We start from the raw sequence: 24,427 nt of genomic DNA on the forward strand, positions 1-24,427 counted from the left end.
ATTGTAACCGGATCCAGGAAAGGTAGCAGGGCAGTGATACCAAGGATCGACATGGCACCGAGCGAGACACAGCTGCCATTCATACTCAAGAGAAGACAGTTTCTTGTTCTTCTTTCGTTTCCGATGACAATCCACAGGTCACAGGGCCAGTTATTTGACAAGGTAGGTGTTTATCTGCACAGCCCAGTCTTTGTGCATGGTCAGTTGTATGTAGCTCTGTCGAGAGTGCGCTATGCAAACGGTCTAAGGGTGTATGTTGCTGACAATGGAGACTAAGGAAAGCATGAGGATAGTAAAGTATACACTAGAAATGTTGTGCATACTAAGCCATTATAATGAAAGTGATTTATTAATTTTGTAACCTTGGAACAGTTAGTAGAAAGGAATGACCTAATGTTTTAGTTATGTTCAAAAGCGCTATTTTTGTATACTATCCATTCATGCACCCGTTTTTGAAAAACGTGATAGTGCAGCTGGTAATTAATAATTTTTAGTGTTGGCATCGCATTACCGATTGGTTTAACAGGAAAAATGGATATTTTTGCTTTGTCTTCTCTGTCATATTTTATTGCTGCATGGGATCAAAAAAAGGTTATCAGAATACAAAAATGATTAAATTTGATTTGGGCAATATTGTGACAATGTGATTTTGTAATAATGTTTGATGGTATTTTAAGCCCATTTTCTGCAACTATTCTCATGAACAAAGATTTGCTTATTGCTCCCAAGTTTAATGGATAAATAATTAGATAGAACAAGTTAACAGTATCGGACTTCCTGCAAATTGCTTGCAAATTCTGATATGTGCAATGAAAATATATCATCATATTTGGGAACATTACGGGTATGTTAACGGTATCACAAGATTAATATCAGTAGATAAAAAAATGTAAATCGTGTCAAAATCGGTTAAGAAATGAATTGTGGAATCGGCATGAACATTCTCAAAATTTAAACTTATTTAACACAATGGTAAACACTACATGTTCAGATATCAGGATGGAAGATCATTTCGATGTGTGTATAGATGATTTTTTTCACTGCAAGTTGTTATTGAGTCACTGCTTATACTTATGCAACAAGTGTCAGAAATAGTGTGAATCATCTCTTAACAGGTAAAATACAAGTATAAACAGTATTGTCAAGCAATGTATGTTTCTCATCATGCGGAACCAGAAGTAACATGATTTCTTGTCCCAGTTTGAGGAGAGATATGACTGATTTCGAGCGTAACGTAAGGAGAATACTTGTAAAAACAAATTATCAAAATAGGTGATCTGTGCGATGTTCTGAAGGTAGATGAAGGGTAACTTGGTAGCGGAGATAGTAGCAACCATGGTTATATATGCAATGCCCATAGTGATGGGAACCGCTGGTCTGGATTGATTTTAAATCACCATGTGAGTGAAAATACAAGCATTAGTTCTTTAGAAGTTCGTCATAGCCGTTTTTGGTGACTTTATCTGTAACAGCATGCTGAAAGCTACGCATATAAGTAAAATTTATCAAATTAATATTCGTTTTTAGTGAGCAAACGACAATGTTTTGTTACTGAAAGCGCAACGAATGTTCGTGTCTCTAGAATCCTGATCAATATCGAGTGCCGTACGGGATGTATGTTAACATATTCTATAGCTCAGATCCTGGACCAACTATTGCCATAATTTTACCCAATTTAATTTTTTGATGTCGACAGGAATGACATTCTTATCAATTTTACCACCACAATGGATGCACGAAAATGTAGAATGGTAAGTCCTAGAAGGGTAAGAGAAGTATGAAGAACAGAGTTACATTCCATAATTGATACATAATGCGTATTATCTCCATAAACACGATGGCCTACTACTGATATTATATCGCATACCCATGCCAAAAGATACAATTGGCTGAAGATCACAAGTGTAGTGTAGCTCACAACACACCACCAAGCTTGGACTCTATAATACCATGATAACTTGATCGTTTGTGCTTTTATATAATTGGTTAGAAGATAATTAGCCATTTTTTGTGGATGCTGAGAAAACTTATGGATTTACCCGTTGAGTATACTTAATGTGTATCTTATGTCAAAACGTTATCCATGAATGTGAATTGTAACCAGAATGAAAATTAAATTTATTATTGTTACATCGTTTACCATGAATCGAATCAATCGTACGTATTATTGCGATGATGCATATGCTCAGAGCAGTGGGTTCACACATCGATGTAATGACCCTACTTTCTTTGGTGACTCATTGTTACTGATTTATGATTGCAAAGTAATCTACGATTCAAGTACACTCAGGGTGGAGAGCGTTATGCAATTAATCGAGCCAATGAGTTTAGTGCGTACATATATATTGGCTGTGAACCAAATGTTAGTGGATCATAAAGGTGTGTTTGTACAAGTGTTAATGCGCGAGCAGATAAATTAACGTATTTTTAGTGAAGGAAAAAAACAAATTGATGTACTTCTTGTGAAAAAAGGTCAGTAGAAATCGCTTAAAATGGCTGAAAGCACTCATTGGTAGTATATAAAATGTAAAAACGTGTTGTGCAAAAGTGAAGAGTAAATGAGAGTGCTATAATGAATAAATAGACAGGATAATGTTTATATGTCCTATGGATACGGTATGTACATTTGATCATAGATACAAACTGTGATAATTTGATGGCATTGACTATAGCAAAGAAAATTTAATCAAAACAGAACTGTGGGTGAAATTGCGTACTAAAATTGGTTCGGCTGTAACTATGTTAAATAATTGTAGATAATAAAAAAGCATCTTGATTTACCAGTGTAAATAAATCAAATATGCTGGTCATTTATCATATTCTCCTTCCCGTTAATGAATATATGATTGGCTGCATGGCACAAAGTTCTGATCGATTTTTTGTCACTGTGAGATTAGTATTGAGTGCGTAGCATCCGAAACGTATGCAGTGATACAACACAGAAATTCCCTCTCATGTGACGGAAGAGATAGCAACCGTAATGAATAGATTAGTGATTACTAGATTTGCCAACACATTGCCACTTTGTAGAGAGATTGCTGAATAAATAAAAATCATCGAACGATATGAATGCGAGGACATTTTTTTAGCGCGATTCACTCTTATTGTATTATTAACCAGTTTAGTTACACAATGGACAGCTGCATCTCATGAGCTGTGGCAGGGCCGTCGACAGCTGCTGACAAATTCAGGTATTCGTACGCTCAGTACGATGTGTGTAAAAAAGGGTAGTATTGTTAAATAATGACTCTATGTGTGGTCATCCATGTATTATTGCCATAGATTTAGTTTAAAAGGCTCAGTTCCAAATGAAATAAAATAATCCTAACACATAGAATGAGCAGGCATGGATAACGCGTATATTTGATGAAAATGCCGTGTTCTGATTCTCAGATGTCATAATCGCTGTTATTATTGTGTGATATCAGCAGTTGGTGTTATTTTAAAATGTAAAAAATTTGTTTTATACGGCCACGGTTGTGGTTGAAACAAAAAGCAGAGTAAAAAATGACATAGAAAACACAAACACTTCACTACACGTTTCACATTACAAAACGTACTGTTTCATAAAGTAGATGATAAGAAGGAGCCCTTCGTTGCGGATATTATGGATTCTGGCGGTAGGACACTCAAAAACAAAACAAAAGCCATAATTGAGAACTTTTGGTTGAGATCCTTGCACAAAGCAGATACAGAATCGTGGAATTATAAGGATTTACAACTCCCTCTAGCACGAATAAAGAGGTTGATGAAAGTTGAAGAAGAAGTCAAGATGGTGGCATCAGAGGTGCCCATTCTTTTCTCCAAGGTTGCCGAAATGTTTATTGAGGAGCTGACACTCAGAGCCTGGATCAACACTGAGGAAAACAAAAGACGCATATTACAGAAGAATGATTTATCAGCGGCCGTGAGAACGTCGGACGTGTATGATTTCCTCATTTTTATTATCCCGCGCAATGAGTTAGACCCAGCATACACCGCATATGAAGATAACCAGGGAGTAGAAGATAATATGAAGCCGTTTTACAATGACGGTCAGTTCTACGGCAAACACACAGACGGCCTGATAAATAAACAGCCGGTAAACCACGACTATGCGAATTACACCGTTAATGCGCCTACGGCAGAGAATAACTTACCGCAACATGAACGATAGAACACTTCATTTATTTTCGTGTATATAAATTAAAAAGATTACGATACAATATTTACCAGTTTTAATGTGTTGGCCGACCGAGCCGAAAGGGTATATACGGTGTATAGGGTAGGAGGCCATTTTTGCAAAAATACCCGATTGGAACTCGTTAAAAGGAGAAATTCTATTTATTATCAGCATTAAAGATTTTATGTCTAGTAATACCTGTGTTTTTGAATGTGGCTTACATTCAACATCCTTGATTGTTGTTAGTACCAATACTTTTTCCGAGCATCTGTACCTGTGCCAACGTTAAACGATTATCGGTCAATTATAGGAGTGAAAGATAGTGTTTTTGTTGGAAACGATCTCTTTATGTCAACAGCAAATACATTTTTCCTTCACAACAACAATTGTGGGGAGTAATAACAATTCATCAATACCAATATCTGGGGTAGACCTATTTGCAAGCACAAATTTTGTGAAGAGAACAGTAGAGCCTGTGCTTTGAAGGGCAGCATACTTATTAATTTCCACTCGGTTAAAAAATTGTAAAACGATCACTAATTTTTGGTTCCAATTACTAATATGCGGTAGTCAACATTTAAAACACCAACATTACCAATCTGTCCGGTAATACGTGAGAAACTCATTTTTAGGTCCTTGATCCTATTTAATGACAAGCATCAAGACTGTGATTTTTGTGTGGTATTATTTCCTTGTTCGTATTATGTGCTGGTCTGGCCGAAATGCTGGTGCTTATTTGATTTGTTTATTTGTTAGCGTGTGAAGCGTATATGGTTCAATGGTAGAATGGCGCCTTCCCAAGGCGTTGACCCGGGTTCGATTCCCGGTATGCGCAGCTCATGTTTTCATGCGTAGTGTCTGTTCTGCGTATGCACGTTGTCGCATTAATTTTGTTTTTTTACGTGTGTTTTTGGTATTGCGTATTTAACACATCGGTTGATACGCTTTGCTGGAATGCTAGCAACCATCAAGAATTGCCACCATGCTACTGTTCTAAAACCAAACACCTACCTCACGTAACACTCAACTGCTACTCCAAATCATTCACACATCAAAATTGCTGTGAAAACATCATATGATACGGAAATTGAAGCATTTACAACTTATGGTGCATCTTGTGCATGAAATGACCATACCATCTTATTTTTACGGACAGAACAACCACTTATTTAATATTACTGATTAAAAGTTTCAGAAATCGTAGTTTTACTTCATTGCCATCTTTTTCGTTCAACGAGGACTGCATTTAAAGGGCTGAAATCAATTTTGTCTTAAGGGTAGTGTCGTGCTCATACACTGAAATTTGGCACAACTTACGAATTGAACGTGCTTATAGTTCGGTAAGGCGGTCAAAAACAGACATATGGGCTTGTGCCAAAAAGTTTTAATGAAAAAGTACCAGGGTTAGAAGCATAGCCATCAAGCATGAACAGTCTGACAGAAAAACCAAGTGCTGTCAACAGACACGCTTACTTGTTACAAAGTATGGTAGCTTCATCATCAAGCAACTTAAATTTCTACTTTAAGAACTTTTTATTTTACCTCGTGCAGCACATTACATACTCAGTTCTTCGAAAGTGCGAATCTTAAGACATCTCCAAGTCTCTCTGTTCCTTTGGGCAAATATGTGATGGCAAACACAACAAACGATCCTATCTGCATTATAGCCATCGTAAAGTTGAAGAAATAGCTTTTTATCTTCATCGCACTGTAAATGGTTAAGAACGTGCACACAAGGAACGTCGTGGTGTACCTCCACCTGTTCTGCGAGAAGGTGCTCTTGAAGTACTTTCTAAATCCCACAAGGAATCCTATCATCGTGAAGAACAGGAAGTTGGAGAAAGCGTAGGGCAGCGCGAACTTTGCTGGGCTTACAATGGCACCAAGAATGTTGAACAGGCTGTAAATGAACGACAAAAACGCAGCTACGAGAAAAACAAAGAAACAACCAAGACGCTGTGAAAACGTGAGACCGAAGTAATCGAGGTCGTACTTGGTGCTATCACGGAAGTATCTGTTGTACTTGTTGTGTTTCAATGGAATTCCATTGGACATGTCATATTCCTTGCTGTACTGGAAAATGTCTCTGATCGAGTTGCTCATCATGCCCCTCCTTTTTGTGTTTTTTATTTATTTTTTTTGAAAGAAAATTGATTGGTTGATAAAAAGGAGTGAAACATGTTCTGATGGATGTGTGAGTGAGAAGGAGTGGCTGTGATAAGAAATAATTAAAATGAATAATGGTAACAATTCTGTTTGAGGGCCTAGAATAAAACTGTAAATGGTAAATTGCGCCATTTTTTGCATTTCTGCCGAAATTGTTGTAATTAAGCTCTAACTGCGCTCAAGTACATTGCTTTAGAGAAGGTAATGCTCTAACAAGGTAGGAAAGTCAAACCTGTGTTCATCGGTTTATCGTTTTCTTCTTCTCTGTGATGCGATACCGAAAGCGCTAAATAATTTAGTCATGGAATCCGAATCAATTCCGTCAGTCCAAAAAAGGAGTAATTTAGAGTTCCTTTGGTTAGCATATCGGTGCAAGGAAGATTACTATCAGCTTGAACAAATTCTTTGGAAAGTAAGACTGATAACAAAACTAAGATTCTGTATTTTATAAGAATAAAGGATACTCCTGTAGTAATTTACTCATCGATGCTTTACGAACTAAAATAAATATTTGTTGTGTATATACGTCTTAGAGGCTGTAAATATTTCTGAATTTGTTCGTGAAGAAAGCGTTAACAATGAATAGGTATAAAATAATACATTCATGAGATGTATGAGATAGATGGTTATCATAGCGTTAACAGCACTGTGCATTTGGCAGATTAAGATAACTACTAGGATGGTACACCCAACTGTCCAAAGATAACACACTGTGTAACAAGAAATATGTGGATTTCCCACATCACGAACACCAAAGAATCACCCATACAGGATTATTATGCCAAAATAAATGCTTTATCTTGCTTTTTCACAACACCAAAGCCATGGTGTGTTTGTTGCCATAAAGACGGGCCAAGCCTAATCATCACAAAAAGGATTACTTAACGGACGCCATTCTGCACGACTTAGATCACTAGCAAGATTTTACATGAGAAAAACTCGTACCAAGAATACAAACCAGTAGTACAATACAAAACACGAATGTATCATCTTACACCGAACCGTAAACGAATTACGAATTAAATGAGATTGTTAAGTGCAGATGAACGCCCTGTTAAGAATTAATTTGGAATGAGATGCGCCCCTGTTTCATTGCGTACTTACTTAATAAATGGCCATTTTATGTGCTTGGCGCACATATGATAGGTAGAAAAATTTTGCTTTGTACACGAAAGCGTTTAATACAAGGAATAAGGTCTGATCTGTTCAAACTTATTCGGTTGCAATCGCGGGTGCTACGTATCCGTGCAATTTATTCGATAGATTTTAATATAAACAGTTGTAAAGGGCTATCTGTGCCAAAAGCTGTTGTTCAATTTGCAAATTTACTTAGCCGATTCGATGTGTTTTGGCTAAGCATGGTGCAGAATAATCAAAGATGAAAATTAAGAATGATATAAAGCATATATAAAGGAATTGTTGGCGGACAAAGTCATTCACGCGAACGACTTTTTAATTAGTTTCACAAACTGCCTTTAGCATAATTATTCGGATATATCTTCATAATTCGTTTCATTCGACATGTTTGTGCAAATCTTGGAAGGGCTAATAATAAAATGCTGCCTCTCGTACCTGCCTACGCTTCTACGAATTAAGACCATGAACAGAATCACGGATAACGTTTCATCCGACAAGTGTAGCACGTGAGCATGCAAAATATTACCGAATATGCTACACACAATCTTGTATAATACGTGGTTATGTACTCTGTGATAGCAGACAAAATATGAAGCGATTTGTTCTTCTATTGGAGTTTTGTCTCTGTAATCAGCGACACGATTGAGATACAGGTACCAGTAAATTAGGAATATGCTATAAAGTATACGCTTAAAGTGTTTCTCATCACCGCGCGGTAATTCGTTCAATCATACGTAAATGGCTCTTGATGACCAGGATTACTCTGTGCGTATGATTGTGCTTCAATTGTTGATTGATCATAGGAATGCTTGCATCGCGAACATATTTTGGAGGAAACTATTCAATCGAAGCTACGCCATCGCTGTAATATGAAAATTACGCAATATTACGGTTTATCACGTATTTGTTGGTTATTCTCTGTGCATATGCCCAACGTATGAAAGCGCAGATAGATGTTGTTTCATCAAATTATTATAAATCAAAAAACATTTTGCCCTTTGATGTCGGGCAGAAATACCGGAAATTCGTTCTTCGAAGGCAATGCGCTTAGGAACGATGTAGACTACCAGAAAATACACGATATGGTAAAGCCGTACAAAGGAACAACAACACTTGCGTTTATATTCAAGGAAGGGATTGCCATAGCAGTAGACTCGCGTGCCACATCGGGCAGTTACATCGCATCGCAATCCGTTCACAAGGTGATCCGGGTGAACAAATATCTGGTGAGCACGATGGCTGGCGGTGCTGCAGATTGCCTCTACTGGGAGAAGAGAATGGGTGCATTTGCGAAGCTCTATGAGGTTACGAACGGCAGGAGATTGCCTGTGCCAGCCGCTGTGAATTATTTGCGTAATTGTGTAGTGGGTAAAAGTGGCCTTTCCATTGGTACGATGGTGTGTGGATGGGACGATAATGGGCCAGAGATTTACTACCTCGATAACGAGGGCACAATGGTAAAAGGAACGGTTTTCAGTGTTGGCAGTGGATCCACAATAGCTTATGGCGTGTTAAATACCAGTTATAGGTATGATATGAGTCGTGATGAGGCTCTTAAGTTGGCGCGGGATTCCATTTTCTATGCCACGTACCGTGATGCGTATTCTGGTGGTTCGTGCAATTTGTATTTTATGGACAATGATGGGTGGCAGCATGTTGGCCAGTACGATGTTAAGGATTTATACGAGGAGTTGATTGAAAATAAATGATATTGCATCTGGTTCGCGTGATCTGCGCGCTTCTGCGGTAGTTTTACCATCATTACTCTTTCCAATGCTATCGTGTCCGGTGTTATTTCCAGTGGCTGAATAACTCTAACTCTGTAATTTAGATTTGAATGGCATCCGGTTCAATGTATTTCTTTCTGTTATTAGAATGTTGTGCTCTTTGTACCTTATTTTTCTGCTGTTGGTATCTGAGATGGTGGTACGGGCAAAGATTTTTGTCTCTCTGCGGCAGTAAAAATGTTTATACCTGATTGTGTCTCTACGTTATTTTTTTGGTTAGATCTACACTAAGTACTGTTGTAGTAATTCTTGCACCATTATTCTAACCCTAACAGCACCAATTTGCCATGATACCGCCTTCTTTAATTACGGATTAATTTAATCAGATGTTTAACCAGAAAGTCAAACTTACCTTACATTCATAATACGAATTAAAAACAAATTCCAAGCATTACCTGCACATAACTCTATAAGACGTGTCTTAATATGTGAACCTGTGCAGCATGAGATTCGCCTGGTGTACCACACCAGTCCAATATTTCAGTATTCTTATTCAATTTTTTGTCACAAGCAGACAAGTGCCTTGGCATCATATCATTACGTTTATTTTGTCTGCTTTCATCTTTTGTTACGTTCCAAAAGCTGCTATAAAAGTAATTTCTCTCTATTCCCACATGAATCAATAAAAATTTGTTATTACAAACCGAGTAGCACCATGGTTTATAGCTATAGTGCCGATCAACCAGACTTCTAATTGCTGCGTGCAAGCGATTTAAGAACTTTTCTTAATATCTCAATTTTTACGATATTAAAATAAAGGAAGGCAATGCCCATGACCTTAAAAAAACAGACACATACTATTAAATGATTCAAAAATGTAGCAAGTAGTTTCAATACCAGCTGTAAAAATAAAAGAATGCATCCTACATACATAGCTCCTGTTATTCCGGGGATAAGTCAACGATCAGTTTTTGTACCGGTCGTCAGATTTAAATTATTTACGTGACCCTTTGCAATGAAGGTTCTCAACTTTGATGTTATAGGACTGAAAAGGACAAAACCGGATTTTATCACGAGCATATTGGAGAAAAGCATGTCTATGCACACATTTGAGGAAGCGCTACAGCAACTGAAAATATTCAAGAGTATTGATCTAAGGGGCCACAAGGATACAAAGCTCAAACTGAGCGTACAGGAAGAAAAGTATAGAATATCAGCGGGCACTAATGTGGATCTCTCACGCAGGTTCACACCTTACTTGCAACTGAAGTTACCCAACTTGCTGGGTCGGGGTGAGTCACTTAATTTCTTGATTTCAGCCGTCAAATCCCTACATGTTAATCTTTCCATTCCTCTACTCAATAAAAACGGTTTTTTTAATTTTATTGAGCTCAACGTGTCATCGTACAAAAGAAGGAATGCGCTTGCAGAGCTACAAACGAAGGAATATACGCTGAGTTACTCGTCGTACCACAAGTATTCGTTAGTATATGAAGTTATAGAAAATTTGACGAATATGTTGTACGTCAGAGCAAGAAATAAGCAAAACGAGAGCATGTCGTACGATTTTAAAGCAGGTTGTTTTGAGAATCGCCTGTTTTATAAGTTGACTGTGCTGTACAAGAATGTGACTGCACTGCCTTTGAATTTCTTTCATAAACTGCGGATGCGTGCTGGTGTAATTCACGGCCACGTGCATAGCTCAGAGAAATTTTTCCTGGGCGAAAACATCAGGGGATATTCCCCTATGAGCATATCACCGTTGGATATGAATGAGAAAGTGGGTGGCAAATCGTGCATTGAACTATCTAATGCACTGGGATACACATTCAGAAGAATGAAGTTCTTTGTTTTTAATGATTTAGGGTTCAGTTCAAGGCAGAATAACCTGTTTGAGACGCTTAAATCGTCCGTATTGAGCTTATTTCTTGTACACAAGCCTAGTTGTTTGGGATGGTCCACTGGAATTGGTTGTACCATTGATTTGCACAGGTACAAAAATGTTGCTACCAATGTGACAGTATCTTACGCTGTTCCCCTCGCTGAAACTCAAACTGAACAAAACTTCAAATTCGAAGTAGATTTTGATATTTTGTAGTACCAGTGACACGTTAACCACCGTATCACCAGGCCGTGTTAGTGTAGCCTATTCGGTGCAGTTCCATGCTGCGAAAACTTTATATATGCCAAATTTGTGTGATCATGCGAACAAACTGGTTAATAAGTCTTATTGCCAGTTATATAAAGTATTTGGTCTGTAGCAAGAGGTATCTTAGCGCTATTGTTGTAATACTAGAGGGATATGATGGCACAGAGGATTCTCTTTCTGTGGCTCAAGATATATGAGCGGTTGACAATATTTGGAACACGGGTTAGCGGCTATGGTCAGCTCAGAGGGCCGGAAAAGTGTGTTGTTTGGCTTTTTTGTACGAGGAGGTAAATAAACATACTTTTAATGAAAAAGTATATTCAAAAACAATGGTACGTTGCTAAGAGGGCAGCTTGCCCAGTGATGAGGAAAGAAATCATTAATTATCGAACTTCCATTTTGCAAAGAGCCTGCACATTTGTTATCAATTATCGGGCATTAAATGTTTTATTTATCGCACAAATTAACAAAGTTCAGGATTACGAAGCATGGCGAAGATCGAAATGAAACAATCCCTGAAACAAGCAAAATTTTGTCATGCAAGGATTTTCTAAGCATGTTACATGAGTTTGACCTTGTGTAATTCTTGTTTCAACAGATATATGCACCTTTCCAATCCTTGGCAAGTTCAACTTTTCATCCTGTCTGATACCACAAAATTAAACATAACGTTATTATTAATTTAAATGTCTGCAATTATATAATTTGTTGCGGGCATGAGGACTTTATTGTGGCGAGAGATAATAAAACATAACTGTTCACTTTTTAATTACACTTACATCGCTGTAGTGCGTTTGAGACCCTGGTAATAGAATTTCTATTTAATCTGTTCGGCTAGTTCCTTGCACTAACCGTACCTCATCGCTTTTTTGTAAAGATCTTTAGGTACGTACTTAAAGTCCAATCTGCCAAGGGTCTCCACGATTTTTATTTGTGTAGAGACGATGCTTAAGTTCAAGACCTCTACCGTTGAAAAGAAGGTGGGTGCCGTGCAATGAATTAGTTTTTGGCGATTCATCTTATTATGAAATTCACAATCAGATATTTCATCAAACAGCTCAAAAATTGATACCAACAGTTTTCTCCTATCACCATAAAATATGAACGGTAGATATTTGAGTGAGCTGTTGATTACCTGCCCGTTTCGGTGAAAAATGCTCAGCAGAACTTTTGTGATATCCTTCGTGCACACGCCGTCAAGGTCATTCCTTATGTATATTTTGAGAAGTGACACAATATCACGGGCAGCATATGTTGACGGATTTATCTTCTGCTGTTCTTTAATTTTGTTTATCACAACCTGCACATTTTGGAGCCTTCCCGAAAGCCTAAAAATACCGACTTCTTTTTGACCGTGTATCTTTAGATGGTTGATCAAGTTGAATATTACAGGATTAACTCCGTCCAATTTTGGTTGTGCAACATCGTATAATTTAAACAATCGCAGAATAAAATTGAACGACTTTAAGAAAACATTTTCATTGATGGCCATTTTTCTTAGTTTAGCCATACAATAAACGGCAAGTTGCCATTTTTCGAATTTATCCAGTTTTTCGTATTCTATACAATCATTTTTAAGCCTGTCTAGGTGCCTTTGTATCGCCTTTTTTTCTTTTCCTGTGCATATGCCGTCTGTTACTCTGTCCGCTTGCAGCATAGAACACGTGTTATAACGCATTATTTTCCTGTTAGAAACTTGTATTTTCTTCTTTCTGCTTAGCTTGACCTGCTGCACATTTGTTATCTTCAATTCGTTAAAAATCAACATTTCGTCTAGCCGCTTCTCATATAGCATTGATAGCTTGCTGCTTCTCAGAGCTGCGATCGTTTCGTCATAAATTACCGCTGTTTTCTGTTTCCGTATTTTATCTACGTTTTCAGAACATGTAGTTCGCTTGTTATCTTTCACTTTTCTGTCGATGTATGTTTGTTTACTCTTTACGTGTTTATCGCCAGATTGAGCCATTTTTTCGCGTATCCCTTCGTGATGAACACCTAACGGCTCTTCTCGTTTGATTTCCGTACAATTCAGACTGCCTCTCAGCTTCTCCTTCTTACATACACTGAGAATCGCGCATTTTCCTTTGTCAGAGTTATCCTTTTCGTTAAAAAACTGCACTAATTCCTTAACACTTTTTCGTTCATATCTGCTCCCTGGATCATTCAACAAGCAATTTCTTCCGATTGTACTCAGCATGTAAATATTTGTGTTTCGATTATTTGTGCTTTTATAGTTTGATTCAAAAGAAAACAAATGTGGGACTGATGTAAATATTTATATCATAATTAGGTAAAATTTTTATGGCAGTAAGCATCATAGTTCTGCAGTATGTTAGATAGTGTAGGAATGAAATGCACTTCATTTCTTATAAATATTCGTGTATGGCATCGTTTTACAGTGTATTGGTGTGCTAATCACAATTCTTTCCTGCATGCTCGTAAAAGGACATTTCCATTTTTTGGACACGGACCCTTTTATTATTAGTACAAAACAGGCAACTTCTGGGGTACTTTGTTTACGAAAGCACTAATTAATCATTTATTCTCAGGTTATAGCGTTATAGGGCTAGAACTAATTGTTTACCAATTTTTAATTAGGCCCTGAAACCGATTAATAATTCACTTTTGTCAAAATATCAGCGCTTTGACGATTTTTCCTTTTGTCGTAATGGTGCTCAAAACGATTCAACAACAATTCTAAATTTTGCCTAAAGCAGTTTCATCAAAATGAATGTAATAGGTTTACAGCTCATTGCGAAAAACTTGCTTATCGACAACTATGAGCTTACATGTACAAATGTGTTGCATACTGCCAATTTCCAAATATTTATTCGAGTATGTATCATGATCAATAATTTTGTTTCAAACACTCTCAGGCAGCAAATATAAATCACAAAGTTCCTCCAAGAATTCGACGAATTGTCTGAACTCAACATGTTTTCATGCATTTTACGAGAAAAGATCGCATAGAAATGGAATAAACTATTTTAAATTTTGGATGCAGGAATTTGCACCACGAAATGGCCAAAGAGAAAACTTTATAATACCAAAACATATTCCGGTATGCAAACATTTAAAATAAAATTATGTACCTACCACCACGTAACACAAACATTACAGCAATGAATGTTGGTTTTCTACAAGCAGGTTGACATGATCAAATATTCTGAATAGCTGCATATCCTAAAAAATAAAGACCATTGTTTTGCAAGTGTTAAAAGTATTTTTAGCCTTTTGCATTAATTTAGTGATTCCTCCTATCGAAACAGGATTTGTCTCCTCATATGCCATCCATATGGTTGATAAAACACCTTATTATGTGAAATAGAATACAGGTATTTGAACTGATATTCTGCTTAATGTTTATGAATGAGAAACAATATCGTGATGCATTATTCGTATTAAATATTGCTGGAAAGCGCCTTATCCTCAAGTTACTCGTCACTACAGATCAGTATTGTCATATCTCAAGCATAATCTGTTCTGGTTATCTGGGAACAAAGCTTGCCAAAAATATAATAATCATATTTAAATGCCCACAAATTACGCTATATCAGTCAACCACTCAACCTCCAACCTTAAGGTATTAATAAAGATAAAATTTTTTATCATTCCATGCAATAGCACGTTTTGTAGATTGAAATGAAACTAGACTTATACATTACAACAATAGCTTATATTTGGTAGGTAATGTTCTGTAAAACTAAGTAGGTATTCATGGGTCTTAGAATTTCTATGGTTGTTGCACTATTCTCCAAGAGTTCAAATTTTATTTTTAGTATATAAAAGGGCAAGTATCCCCGTAAAGTACTGTGTTTAGACTTCGCAACTATATCTCAGCTCTAAAGCCAATATTTAAAGAATGTGATCTATACTAAGAAAGTGTAGCTTTGTGTTATAATCAGGTTTTTAAAACGTATTTATTTTGTTCTACCGACATAATGGACTCATACCACTTAATTAGTAGTAAATACGTAATTATTAAATGTTAGTTGAACTCATTGCTGAATTTAACTTCAAAAAAACAATATTTTTCGCTGAATTAAGCTAAAACTATGAATAATGTTATATCTCATGCTTTTCTTTATCTTTATTGGTTTACTTACTATTTTATTTGCACCACACCGTAGACCAGTGTTTTTTCGTAAAAGCCCCTTTGATCAAATGCTTTACCGCACGATACACACCCTGGTCACCTGGTATCTTCCATAAGAATCCAAGTCTTTATTTCCCAGTCATACAACACACAACCAAAGATATTTAAAGCACATTAAGCAGCAAATAACTTCCACCGTTAACATACTCAAGCTCATAACATCAACACTTCTAATGCAATGCTTCCTTGATATTATACTGCTTTACATCACCTCACCTAGTAAATGTTACATTTTATTAAATTTTAATTGGTTTTTGTGATTAATTGGTCCACAGATAAAAGGAAATTAACAAACAAACAATTAAACCTTTTCAAGGAAAGCTAGTAATACAACTGTTGATCAAACATAAGGTACAAATACTCATGTTTTTGGAAACAAGCTAGAGATTCGATCGAATGCTTATTTTTATAGCTGTACGGAATTTCCAATCATTCTGTAAATTTAATTTTGCGATAAATCAACAAACCGAGGACGTACCCTTTCATATATGGCCGTAAAAGAAAACAAAATAGTTACTTCGAAGTATACGTTAGCCTCTTTCTTGCCTCTAAATCTATACAGACAGTTTTCCAAATATAGCAATGTGTTTTTCTTCGTGACACTTATGCTCCTTTTGATACCTGCTGTATCTCCTTTCCCTCCATATGCGTACCTAACGGCCTTTTTGATCGTGATCGGCATAAGCATCTTCAAGGATGGCATAGAAGACATTATAAGGCACAAACAGGACAGGCATGCAAATGAGAGAATAATACACAAAATTATGGAAAAAACAAATAACATAACTGAGGAATATAGCGAACTTGATATCTGCAATGCAGATGGAACCAATTTTATGGCTACATCATCTTACGTAGAAGATCTCAGGGTGGGCAATGTGATCATTCTCAGGGAGAACGAAGAGGTACCTAGCGATATTGTGTTGCTTAATGCCAAGGTGTTTGACGGAAAATACTTGAAGTGCCGGGGGTTTTGTTTCATACAGACATCTTCTCTGGATGGTGAGGCAAATCTTAAAAAGAAACAGAGCAATATAAGTGCTGTGATAGATCCGTGTGGAGGTACACGGCCCACTTCCGACTACGAAATGTGTGAATGTGACAAACGAATAATAAGAAACATCAGAGAATTGGATATTTCCGAGGGCGGAATCGACTTCAATGATATAAGCGCGAAGATAAAATTCGATAACAATGTTTTACTGCAGACAGAGAAGAATATTCTGCTTAGAGGTACCCACGTCCGATCAACGGATCAAATACTCGGGCTGGTCATAACGGTGGGCGATAAAACCAAGATAAGCAAAAATCAACACAAGACAGACTTGAAACGGAGCAAATTTGAAAAAAAAGTCGAAAGAAAAATGTTCTACATATTTATTTTGTATTTCATTATTCTATTTACGTCCTGTACTATACTTACAGCAAATTTGCGAAGAGAACAGGTAAATATCTACGAGATTGACAACTTCAGCAAGCAGGCGTTGAAGCTCACAGGAACAAATTACATCCTTTACTCGTATCTTATTCCTCTATCACTGTTTGTGATGATAGAGGTGGCACGCATCTTCCAAAAAAATTTTGTGAGCTATGACCCGGACATAAAAGGCGCGTATTGCAGAAACTCGAATGTAACAGAGGATATTGGCATGATTGACATCATACTGAGTGATAAGACTGGGACATTAACGGAGAACAAAATGAATTTCAGGTACTACGATACAGGAAGTGGTCTCAGGGGAATAGATTCATTGAATATGGAAGATTCGTTCTTTTTTGTGATAAATCTACTGTGCAATAATGAACTGCAGCTTATCAACAACAAGTACGAGGGAATATCGCAGGATGAAATTTCTATTGTAGAGAGGCTGGAAAGCGTAGGCTGCTTTCTGCGGAACAAGGCCGATATAATGCTAAAAGTTGAAATAGCAAACTCGATTTATGATGTTAAAGTGCTTGCTGTCCTAGAATTTAATTCGGAGAGACAGCGAATGAGCACACTCGTGCAGATAAATACCAAAAACGAACGTTTTGTTCGAAATAACGATATATATTTGTTCACCAAGGGATCGGATCAGAGATTAAACGCTCATTTGAGTCCACCATCAACGGTGGAGGTTAATTCTAACTACAGGTCGCTGCTGGTGGTTCATAGAAAGATAGAAGATGCCAACGAACTGAACGTATTTCTGAATGAGTATCATGAGAACATGTTAAATCCAAAATCGATTGAGAGACTCTTTGAAGGATTGGAGAACAAGTTGAGATTTGCTGGCATAGCGTATATCGAAGACAGAATAGGATTCAAGGTTAAGGACACAGTAGAAGATTTAAAGGAAGCGGGCATAAAGATTTGGATGGTAACCGGTGATAAGAAAGAAACAGCGCTCAGCTGTGGAAGAAGTGTTGGTATTGTGAGCGATGCGGCGTACAAACCGGATGAAATAGTTGAGCAGCTAAACAGCAACACGTCGCTTCCTATGAATCGTGATGTATGGATGGAAAGACTGCCAGACTCTCTGATCATTTATAGGGCAATTCCCGACAAGAAAGCTATAGTGGCTAAGGAACTTGTTAAAAGGGGGCTGACTGTACTGGCCATAGGAGATGGAAACAACGACGTGTCAATGATAAACGCGAGCACAGTTGGTGTGGGTATCAGGGGAAAGGAAGGTGGCCAGGCTGCACTTGCAGGGGACTTTGCCGTTATGAGTTTCCATCACCTGAGAAAGCTGCTGTTCCATCATGGAAAGAACAATCTTGTCCGATTCTCCAAGTTGACCATCAACTCATTCTTCAAAAACATCTTTCTGATCACATTTCAGTTCAATTATAATTTTTCAAACGGGTTTTCAGGTTTGAGCGCTTTTAATTATTACTTCCTAAATTATTTCAACATTCTGTTTACGTCATTCATTCCCTTCACGATCGCCATTTTTGATAGGGGAAAGGAACAGCGTGAGTTCCAAGATCAGGCCACAGAAAGGCGGATACTTGAGTCGTATAAACAGACAAGAGACTATTTCTCGACCAGATCCATCATTTTTTCGATGTCGTTTGCAGTGGTGAAGGGATGTCTTCTGTACTGGGTGAGTTTTGCAATGCTAGACTGGAACTATGCGTACATGACCACGTATTTCTCATACGTTGTGTTCATCAGCACGTTCATTTTTCAGGTTAGTCTGATTGAGTTTTTTAACGTTTACACCATCATATCCATGGTGATGACCACCATAGTTTTTGCTGCCGTTATTTTTGGGATAGATGAAGTGGACTACACGATATATGGCAATCCTGTGTTTTACTTCACTCTTTTGGCTGTGTTATCCATAAATGTGGGCAGTGACCTAATATACAAGAAGATTTGTAAAAAATTCAGAGTAAAAATTTAAAATTTAAACGCAGACCGTGTAATAAAGCGTTTTCTAAATCTTTTAACTCGTAGACATACGGTCATCTTACGTATATTTGATGCAATAAAGCGAATTTTTGAGAGTGTGAGTTTTGTCTTGGTGTAGTTCAGTTTTTCGCACTGAAGACATTTCAGCAACACTCTCCAAGGTATATTTGTTACACTGAATTAGAATATATTGTCTAGATTTTGGGAGATGAGATCGAACTACATAATATGAACACGTATCCTCATAAATAGGTAAATACAAATAAACAATTCTGTTTTACCAATAAATACATCCTGCATGTCATTTAAAGATTATTGAGCGTACTATCTTCTAATATCAATCCATTATATCTCCAAGCTCTTTCTGCGAATATTTTGATACCAACATTAAAGTCTCATAATATAGCATGTGCCTGTTACTATTTATTTGTTTTATGAATTTTAAGGTCTAGCAATAAGTCTTCTACGATTCAACATCTTCTAGCTGCAAAGTTACAGCAGGTTACAAATGAAAAGTACAATCCTGATCTCATGATCAAATACCCCGTACGATTTACTTAAACCATATATTATGTTGCTAGGGCGGTTCTTACAGCAAAATAAGTTTGGATACACACCCGAATTACGCTCTAATGTTAAATACAGCTAGTGCCAGTATCAGAGGCTCATAGCATTAAAAATTAATTTTAGCTCGCCAGACTAACCAAACAAGGTTATTGCACCGGTTACAATTTGAAGAGCATTTACATAATGTGATAAACATGTACAAAGCCTGCAATAAAGTCCACTTAAAGACTAATTATCTATAATACAACGATGTTATAATGACTATTTAAATGCAATGAAGCGGTACACGGTACTCCAATTTTATGAACAATCGGATTTTACATTTCTGTTATATTCTATCATGCCGTACACGGCCTATACTATGCGGGCTTTATAAGCATACTCGCAATAAAAATACTAAAATACCGTGTAACCGATCAAAATTCATACTTAAACATGTTTTTACACACAACATTGGTACTGATCAATTCTATGCGGCTCTTTTGCGCTTTCAATTTTTTGCCCTGCGCACGAAATGCCTCAAACATCGGACGATTTAATTTCTGAGGAGACAAAAAACAAACTGTTAAATCTGCTAGACTTGCACATAAAAAAGTCGGGATTCCACGATAAAATTGTTCAAAAAATGGAAGCATTGGAGGTAAACGAGAACGTCAATATTGAAGCGCTATACAAAGAGATATATGATTTTATGACGGCTAACATGCCCGAGGAGGTGCAAGATGCTTTTTTTGAAGATGTGCGAAGGATAATGGGTAATGAACGAAAACATGATATGTTATAATAAACATGTTTGCTACGTTTATTGCCAGTGCCATAGCAGTGGAGCGTGCAGAATTTTGCATGGTAGCGGAACATCCCCAATAAATCATTGTTTTACCTTTCTTGCCTCGTAGCATTGCTCGTGATTGATGGGTGATCATGAGTTCGTGTCCGTTTTTGTTAGCGGACGTTGTGGTTTTACAAATAATTAGTATCAAAAATGGGCAGAACGTGTCGATTGGTGCAAATACGTCATAAAGACCAAGAAATTTGATGTATGAGACTTACCCGTCATCCCAAAGACGCCTTCCCTCTGCTATAACACAGAAAGTGTGATATAAACCAAAATTTTAAATTCCTCGATGATAAAATTTTCGTGTTCTACAGCTTTATATATCCGCTCATCCGCATTAGCATCCCATGCATGACAGTTTTAGCAAAGGACATACAACATGCCGTGATATGCTTCATACTGACCAAATACACATTTACCGCTTGTTACATACGTTTATAGCACGATAGGAGTCAATTGTATCATTCTTGCTTGAAATACTGAAAGTTATCTGCATACTGACATCCCATGCACATCTATTCGACATTGATTACTCCCAGGATCATAATATTTTAAGTGATGAACATAGTGCCCCTGCTAAATGGCAGAGGTATTCCTTCCGAAACAAGCACATAGAGAAGCGCCAACGTATGAGCGCATCGTGCTGAAAGACAATCACCTCGACTATCCCTTTTGGGTCAATTATGACGGAATTATCATACTTGAGACATTCTCGCCGCTTTTCAAAGCGGCAACAGACTTTCTCATCGCTATATCTGAGCCTATATCAAGACCAAAGCACATTCATGAATACAAAATAACATCTTACTCGCTGTACGCAGCTGCATCAGTAGGTCTTAACACGGATGATATTCTTTTCTCGCTTGACCGGCTCTCAAAAAATGTGATTCCTAAGTGCATAAGAAAATTTATAATCGCTTGTACGCTGTCGTACGGTAAGCTAAAACTGATTTTACGTGAATCGAAATACTTCATTGAGATTTTGAACGAAGATGTGCTTAAGACCGTGCTTAAAGATTCGCAAATATCGACCGCGTTGATTCAACAGGAAGTTGTTTCTGCCGATGATATGTCCGAAAACACGGCATCGCTGACATATGAGATCCGACCGGAACATCTGGAATGCTTGAAGAAGAGGTGCATCGAAATTGATTTTCCGCTGATTGAAGAATACGACTTCAGAAATGATAAAAAGCTCAAAGAAATTGACATGGAACTGAAGAACAATATAGTAATAAGGACGTATCAGGAGATAAGTCTCAACAAAATGTTTGGAAACGGTCGAGGCAGAAGTGGAATAATCGTGTTGCCATGCGGGAGCGGCAAGACCCTGGTGGGCATCACAGCAATTTGCACAATTAAAAAACCGACATTAGTGCTCTGCACGAGCGCTGTCTCGGTGGAACAATGGAAAGCACAGATAAAGCAATTTACGAACGTGAAGGACGACGATATTGCGTGTTTTACCAGCGAGCGAAAGGATGTATGTGACTCTGTGATTGTATCAACGTATACGATGCTATGCTTTTCAGGAAAACGGTCATACGAGGCACAAAAGGCGATGGATCACATAAAAAATACAGAATGGGGATTGCTCATTCTTGATGAGGTGCATGTGGTTCCCGCTCAGATGTTCAGAAAAGTCCTCGGTTTGGTGTCTCATCACTGTAAGCTGGGGCTAACGGCTACATTGTTACGTGAGGATGACAAAATTGAGGATCTCAATTTTCTCATCGGGCCCAAGCTCTACGAGGCAGATTGGCAGTATCTGAGCATGCAGGGGCACATCGCCACAGTCTCATGTTTTGAGGTTTGGTGCTCCATGACAAATCATTTCTACTCTGCGTATCTTCGGCAGAACACGAGAAAGCGCAGGGTTATCGCCATAATGAATCCTATCAAGTTCCAAACCACACAGTACCTGATAAACATGCACGAGAAGCGAGGGGACAAAATTATAGTGTTTTCAGATAATGTACACGCGCTTAAGAGCTATGCACTGAAGCTGGGTAAGCCTTACATTTACGGTCCCACAGGACAACAGGAAAGAATGAAGATTCTCAAGCAGTTCCAGACCAATCCCATGATTAACACGCTTTTTCTTTCTAAAGTGGGTGACACCTCGATTGATCTGCCTGAAGCAACATGTTTAATACAGATCAGCAGCCATTTTGGCAGTCGAAGACAGGAAGCACAGCGGCTTGGCCGCATTCTCCGCGCGAAACGAAGAAATGATCCTGGCTTCAAGGTGTATTTCTACTCGTTAGTCTCGAAAGACACAGACGAAATGTACTACTCCACAAAAAGACAGCAGTATCTGATCGACCAGGGATACACCTTCAAAGTCTTTGACGACATGAAAATGGATAATTTTGATAATCGAGTGTTTAAAACAAAGGAGGAGCAGAAAGAATTGCTTGCAAGTATTTTACTGGCCTCTGAGAAGGAATTGGAGAGCGAAGATGTTGAAGAAACTGTTGTGAATCAGAAAAGCCTGAAAAGCGTAAGTAACGTGGAGGGCGTAGCATATGTAGAAAAGAAGAAAAAAATTACCAGACAAATATTTGGAAAGAAGAAACATTAAAAATGTACTGTGTCATGATTTTCATCCGTGCATGACATGCGTACTATGCTTCTCAATGAACTTTCTTTCACAGTGTGTTCGTTGATAAACCGTAGGGACTCCGTAAACAATTGAATAAAGTTTAGGAGAACTACCGAATTACCAAAAGCTTTTTCCCTCAATGTCACGGTGCAGTCGTTTAATTATCCTAGTTTTTTATAAATTGTCATTTATCTTGCAAATAACGTATAATTAGACTGTTCCAGTGTAGAGCAGCCAAGTGAAAAGTAATAGGCAATAATAGCAGCGCATACATAAGACATTTTGTTTCAATAACGACCAAATACATTTATTTATTGGGATGTTTTACCGTCATAACAACGCTCCCAAGCAGCTTATCTTGCACCATACCGACATATGGAAAGACACATCCCCGCAGTTCAAATCGGACTTTAGAACCATCTGTAATATCGAAAAATCTGTAGGTATTGACTAAATTTTCATAAAATCGCTTTGAACTACTTCGTCCCACAATTTCAGACCAAACCATTTCAGACGTAGTCTTATTGTGCATTCTCAGGTATAGAAAAACCTGCTTTACGTTCAAATGAAAGTGATCCTTCAAATCAACCTGTGGACTGAAAACTACATTTTTTCCCATGCTATGCGTTGTGACAGGCTGAACAGAAACTATCCGTAAGTTGCATGGTGCTCTCCGCTTGTCTGCAATGTACGTGAAAATACAAATGCTAAACAAGAGTATGGTGGTTGCATTGAATAGTATCGAGGACAGTGTGATGATCCGGCTTGATACGCTGTGCATTTCTAGGGGGTACATAGTTTAAAATTAAAGTACGAACCAGTTTTTTATTAAAGAACCGCTTAACCGAGATAGCTAGGCGATAATTACCTACAGCGTAATGTATAAGCTGTAGTGATCAGATGTACGGCTATAAACCAATAGATTTAACTTGGAATTACTTAAAAATATTTACCGGATCATGTTGCTCAAGAGGGCAGTGCAGTAATTTACAGGAATGCATTCCGTACCAGCACTCCATTCCTAGGTCATGAAACAGATAGCCACGTAGATCTAGCAACTCTCAGTTTCTTGGTTAACGCTTCGTTTAGCTCACCTTCTTAAATGCAAACTACCTGTTTTATTTGTTGGCTCTGCAAGTAATAGCTTTTAAGCGGTGTATAGTTACAAAAACATGGTTTTTAAAACAAGATTTACATTATTTGGATGAGATGTACAGAGGTGTAGGACATATCTGGTTCAAAAAAACCATTTGCGCAATTGTGCTTTTTTCTTTGGACCGGCATTAGCGTGGTGTGCTCTTTGAAGCCTGTTAATACTGCAGCAATAATCATATTTTTTTGTACTGTAGACATTAAAATGAAATAATAGTTTATTTGAACATGTATAGCTGCTTCTATAGGAAGTACAGTTACCGATACGTGCAGAGGTTTTTAACTGCCAAACTCAACGGAGGATACCGCTTTGTTCCTCGTTGAATACGAAATTGTTAGTGAAATGGCAAAGATATCTGCTAAGCAATCTC

The 24,427-nt window shown here is 37.6% G+C and overlaps 12 protein-coding genes and 1 non-coding gene across 13 annotated transcripts; 9 read left to right on the plus strand and 4 right to left on the minus strand.

Moving 5' to 3' along the window:
- Window positions 1–276, plus strand: VCUG_02459 (uncharacterized protein; the record flags this gene model as incomplete). Its single annotated transcript, XM_008077276.1, has 1 exon — window positions 1–276. A coding segment is annotated over one exon (276 nt), but the record flags the coding sequence as incomplete, so codon positions are not given.
- Window positions 277–1,675: 1,399 nt separating this feature from the next.
- VCUG_02460 (uncharacterized protein) lies at window positions 1,676–2,005 on the minus strand (the record flags this gene model as incomplete). The annotated part of the gene is made up of 1 exon (XM_008077277.1): window positions 1,676–2,005. The coding sequence occupies one exon, from the start codon at window positions 2,003–2,005 to the stop codon at window positions 1,676–1,678; it is 330 nt and encodes a 109-aa protein (XP_008075468.1).
- A 100-nt stretch (window positions 2,006–2,105) lies between these two features.
- Window positions 2,106–2,420, plus strand: VCUG_02461 (uncharacterized protein; the record flags this gene model as incomplete). Its single annotated transcript, XM_008077278.1, has 1 exon — window positions 2,106–2,420. The coding sequence occupies one exon, from the start codon at window positions 2,106–2,108 to the stop codon at window positions 2,418–2,420; it is 315 nt and encodes a 104-aa protein (XP_008075469.1).
- A 1,187-nt stretch (window positions 2,421–3,607) lies between these two features.
- On the plus strand, window positions 3,608–4,213 carry VCUG_02462 (uncharacterized protein; the record flags this gene model as incomplete). The annotated part of the gene is made up of 1 exon (XM_008077279.1): window positions 3,608–4,213. The coding sequence occupies one exon, from the start codon at window positions 3,608–3,610 to the stop codon at window positions 4,154–4,156; it is 549 nt and encodes a 182-aa protein (XP_008075470.1). The 3' UTR covers window positions 4,157–4,213.
- A 713-nt stretch (window positions 4,214–4,926) lies between these two features.
- VCUG_02828 lies at window positions 4,927–4,997 on the plus strand. The gene has a single exon. It is a non-coding gene; the product is annotated as a tRNA-Gly (tRNA).
- A 535-nt stretch (window positions 4,998–5,532) lies between these two features.
- VCUG_02463 (uncharacterized protein) lies at window positions 5,533–6,281 on the minus strand. The gene has a single exon (XM_008077280.1). It carries the CDS (start codon window positions 6,266–6,268, stop codon window positions 5,726–5,728), a length of 543 nt encoding a protein of 180 aa, XP_008075471.1. The 5' UTR covers window positions 6,269–6,281; the 3' UTR covers window positions 5,533–5,725.
- Window positions 6,282–8,393: 2,112 nt separating this feature from the next.
- On the plus strand, window positions 8,394–9,187 carry VCUG_02464 (uncharacterized protein). Its single transcript, XM_008077281.1, has one exon. It carries the CDS (start codon window positions 8,419–8,421, stop codon window positions 9,172–9,174), a length of 756 nt encoding a protein of 251 aa, XP_008075472.1. The 5' UTR covers window positions 8,394–8,418; the 3' UTR covers window positions 9,175–9,187.
- Window positions 9,188–10,131: 944 nt separating this feature from the next.
- On the plus strand, window positions 10,132–11,594 carry VCUG_02465 (uncharacterized protein). Its single transcript, XM_008077282.1, has one exon. It carries the CDS (start codon window positions 10,208–10,210, stop codon window positions 11,288–11,290), a length of 1,083 nt encoding a protein of 360 aa, XP_008075473.1. The 5' UTR covers window positions 10,132–10,207; the 3' UTR covers window positions 11,291–11,594.
- A 594-nt stretch (window positions 11,595–12,188) lies between these two features.
- On the minus strand, window positions 12,189–13,538 carry VCUG_02466 (uncharacterized protein; the record flags this gene model as incomplete). The annotated part of the gene is made up of 1 exon (XM_008077283.1): window positions 12,189–13,538. One exon carries the CDS (start codon window positions 13,536–13,538, stop codon window positions 12,189–12,191), a length of 1,350 nt encoding a protein of 449 aa, XP_008075474.1.
- Window positions 13,539–15,971: 2,433 nt separating this feature from the next.
- Window positions 15,972–19,266, plus strand: VCUG_02467 (HAD ATPase, P-type, family IC). Its single transcript, XM_008077284.1, has one exon. It carries the CDS (start codon window positions 15,986–15,988, stop codon window positions 18,887–18,889), a length of 2,904 nt encoding a protein of 967 aa, XP_008075475.1. The 5' UTR covers window positions 15,972–15,985; the 3' UTR covers window positions 18,890–19,266.
- A 711-nt stretch (window positions 19,267–19,977) lies between these two features.
- Window positions 19,978–20,334, plus strand: VCUG_02468 (uncharacterized protein; the record flags this gene model as incomplete). The annotated part of the gene is made up of 1 exon (XM_008077285.1): window positions 19,978–20,334. A coding segment is annotated over one exon (271 nt), but the record flags the coding sequence as incomplete, so codon positions are not given.
- A 545-nt stretch (window positions 20,335–20,879) lies between these two features.
- Window positions 20,880–23,165, plus strand: VCUG_02469 (DNA repair helicase rad25; the record flags this gene model as incomplete). The annotated part of the gene is made up of 1 exon (XM_008077286.1): window positions 20,880–23,165. The coding sequence occupies one exon, from the start codon at window positions 20,880–20,882 to the stop codon at window positions 22,881–22,883; it is 2,004 nt and encodes a 667-aa protein (XP_008075477.1). The 3' UTR covers window positions 22,884–23,165.
- Window positions 23,166–23,184: 19 nt separating this feature from the next.
- VCUG_02470 (uncharacterized protein) lies at window positions 23,185–23,685 on the minus strand (the record flags this gene model as incomplete). Its single annotated transcript, XM_008077287.1, has 1 exon — window positions 23,185–23,685. The coding sequence occupies one exon, from the start codon at window positions 23,683–23,685 to the stop codon at window positions 23,212–23,214; it is 474 nt and encodes a 157-aa protein (XP_008075478.1). The 3' UTR covers window positions 23,185–23,211.
- Window positions 23,686–24,427: the final 742 nt, after the last annotated feature.

The sequence above is a fragment of the Vavraia culicis genome (genome assembly GCF_000192795.1).
Source record: "Vavraia culicis subsp. floridensis unplaced genomic scaffold supercont1.65, whole genome shotgun sequence".
NCBI classification, from domain to species: domain Eukaryota; kingdom Fungi; phylum Microsporidia; family Pleistophoridae; genus Vavraia; species Vavraia culicis.

What these genes read in the sequence shown, in the direction of transcription:
- VCUG_02463 (XM_008077280.1), bottom strand. Translation starts at nt 6,268, where the DNA reads ATGATGAGCAACTCGATCAGAGACATTTTCCAGTACAGCAAGGAATAT.
- VCUG_02467 (XM_008077284.1), top strand. Translation starts at nt 15,986, where the DNA reads ATGGCCGTAAAAGAAAACAAAATAGTTACTTCGAAGTATACGTTAGCC.
- VCUG_02464 (XM_008077281.1), top strand. Translation starts at nt 8,419, where the DNA reads ATGTTGTTTCATCAAATTATTATAAATCAAAAAACATTTTGCCCTTTG.
- VCUG_02465 (XM_008077282.1), top strand. Translation starts at nt 10,208, where the DNA reads ATGAAGGTTCTCAACTTTGATGTTATAGGACTGAAAAGGACAAAACCG.